This window comes from Penaeus monodon, chromosome 30, assembly GCF_015228065.2.
Source record: "Penaeus monodon isolate SGIC_2016 chromosome 30, NSTDA_Pmon_1, whole genome shotgun sequence".
NCBI classification, from domain to species: Eukaryota; Metazoa; Arthropoda; class Malacostraca; order Decapoda; family Penaeidae; genus Penaeus; species Penaeus monodon.
In genome coordinates, this window is record NC_051415.1 from 17,641,787 (window position 1) to 17,642,057 (window position 271).

At 39.9% G+C, this 271-nt stretch overlaps 1 protein-coding gene across 1 annotated transcript in view; it reads right to left on the reverse strand.

Annotated features, from left to right (window-relative positions):
* Positions 1-271, reverse strand: part of LOC119592587 (putative uncharacterized protein DDB_G0294196) — a gene marked incomplete in the record, with an annotated part of 13,758 nt that overhangs the window by 183 nt on the left and 13,304 nt on the right. The window contains 1 exon segment of the mRNA XM_037941465.1: positions 1-106. Within this exon segment, the coding sequence (XP_037797393.1) occupies positions 1-106 (106 nt within the window).

Below are 271 nucleotides of genomic sequence, written 5' to 3' on the forward strand. Positions count from 1 at the left end.
ATCATATTCCTGGTGACCATAAATATGCTGCTGCTGAGGCGTCTGTGGGGGTTGGTGATGGACTGGCTGGTCATAGGACTGGTTGTAGCCCATCTGATAGTCAGGGCTGAAAAGAAAAGAATCGTCATATATCTGGCAAATTGGCCTTTCAAATATCTCTAAAGAGAATTTGTGATCCCCCTCAAATGATAGAAAGAAACCTCTGACTCATCTAGTCGATTTTCTTTAGTTTCAGTAGTGCAAATTGAAGAACAAGAAGAAAAAAAAAAAA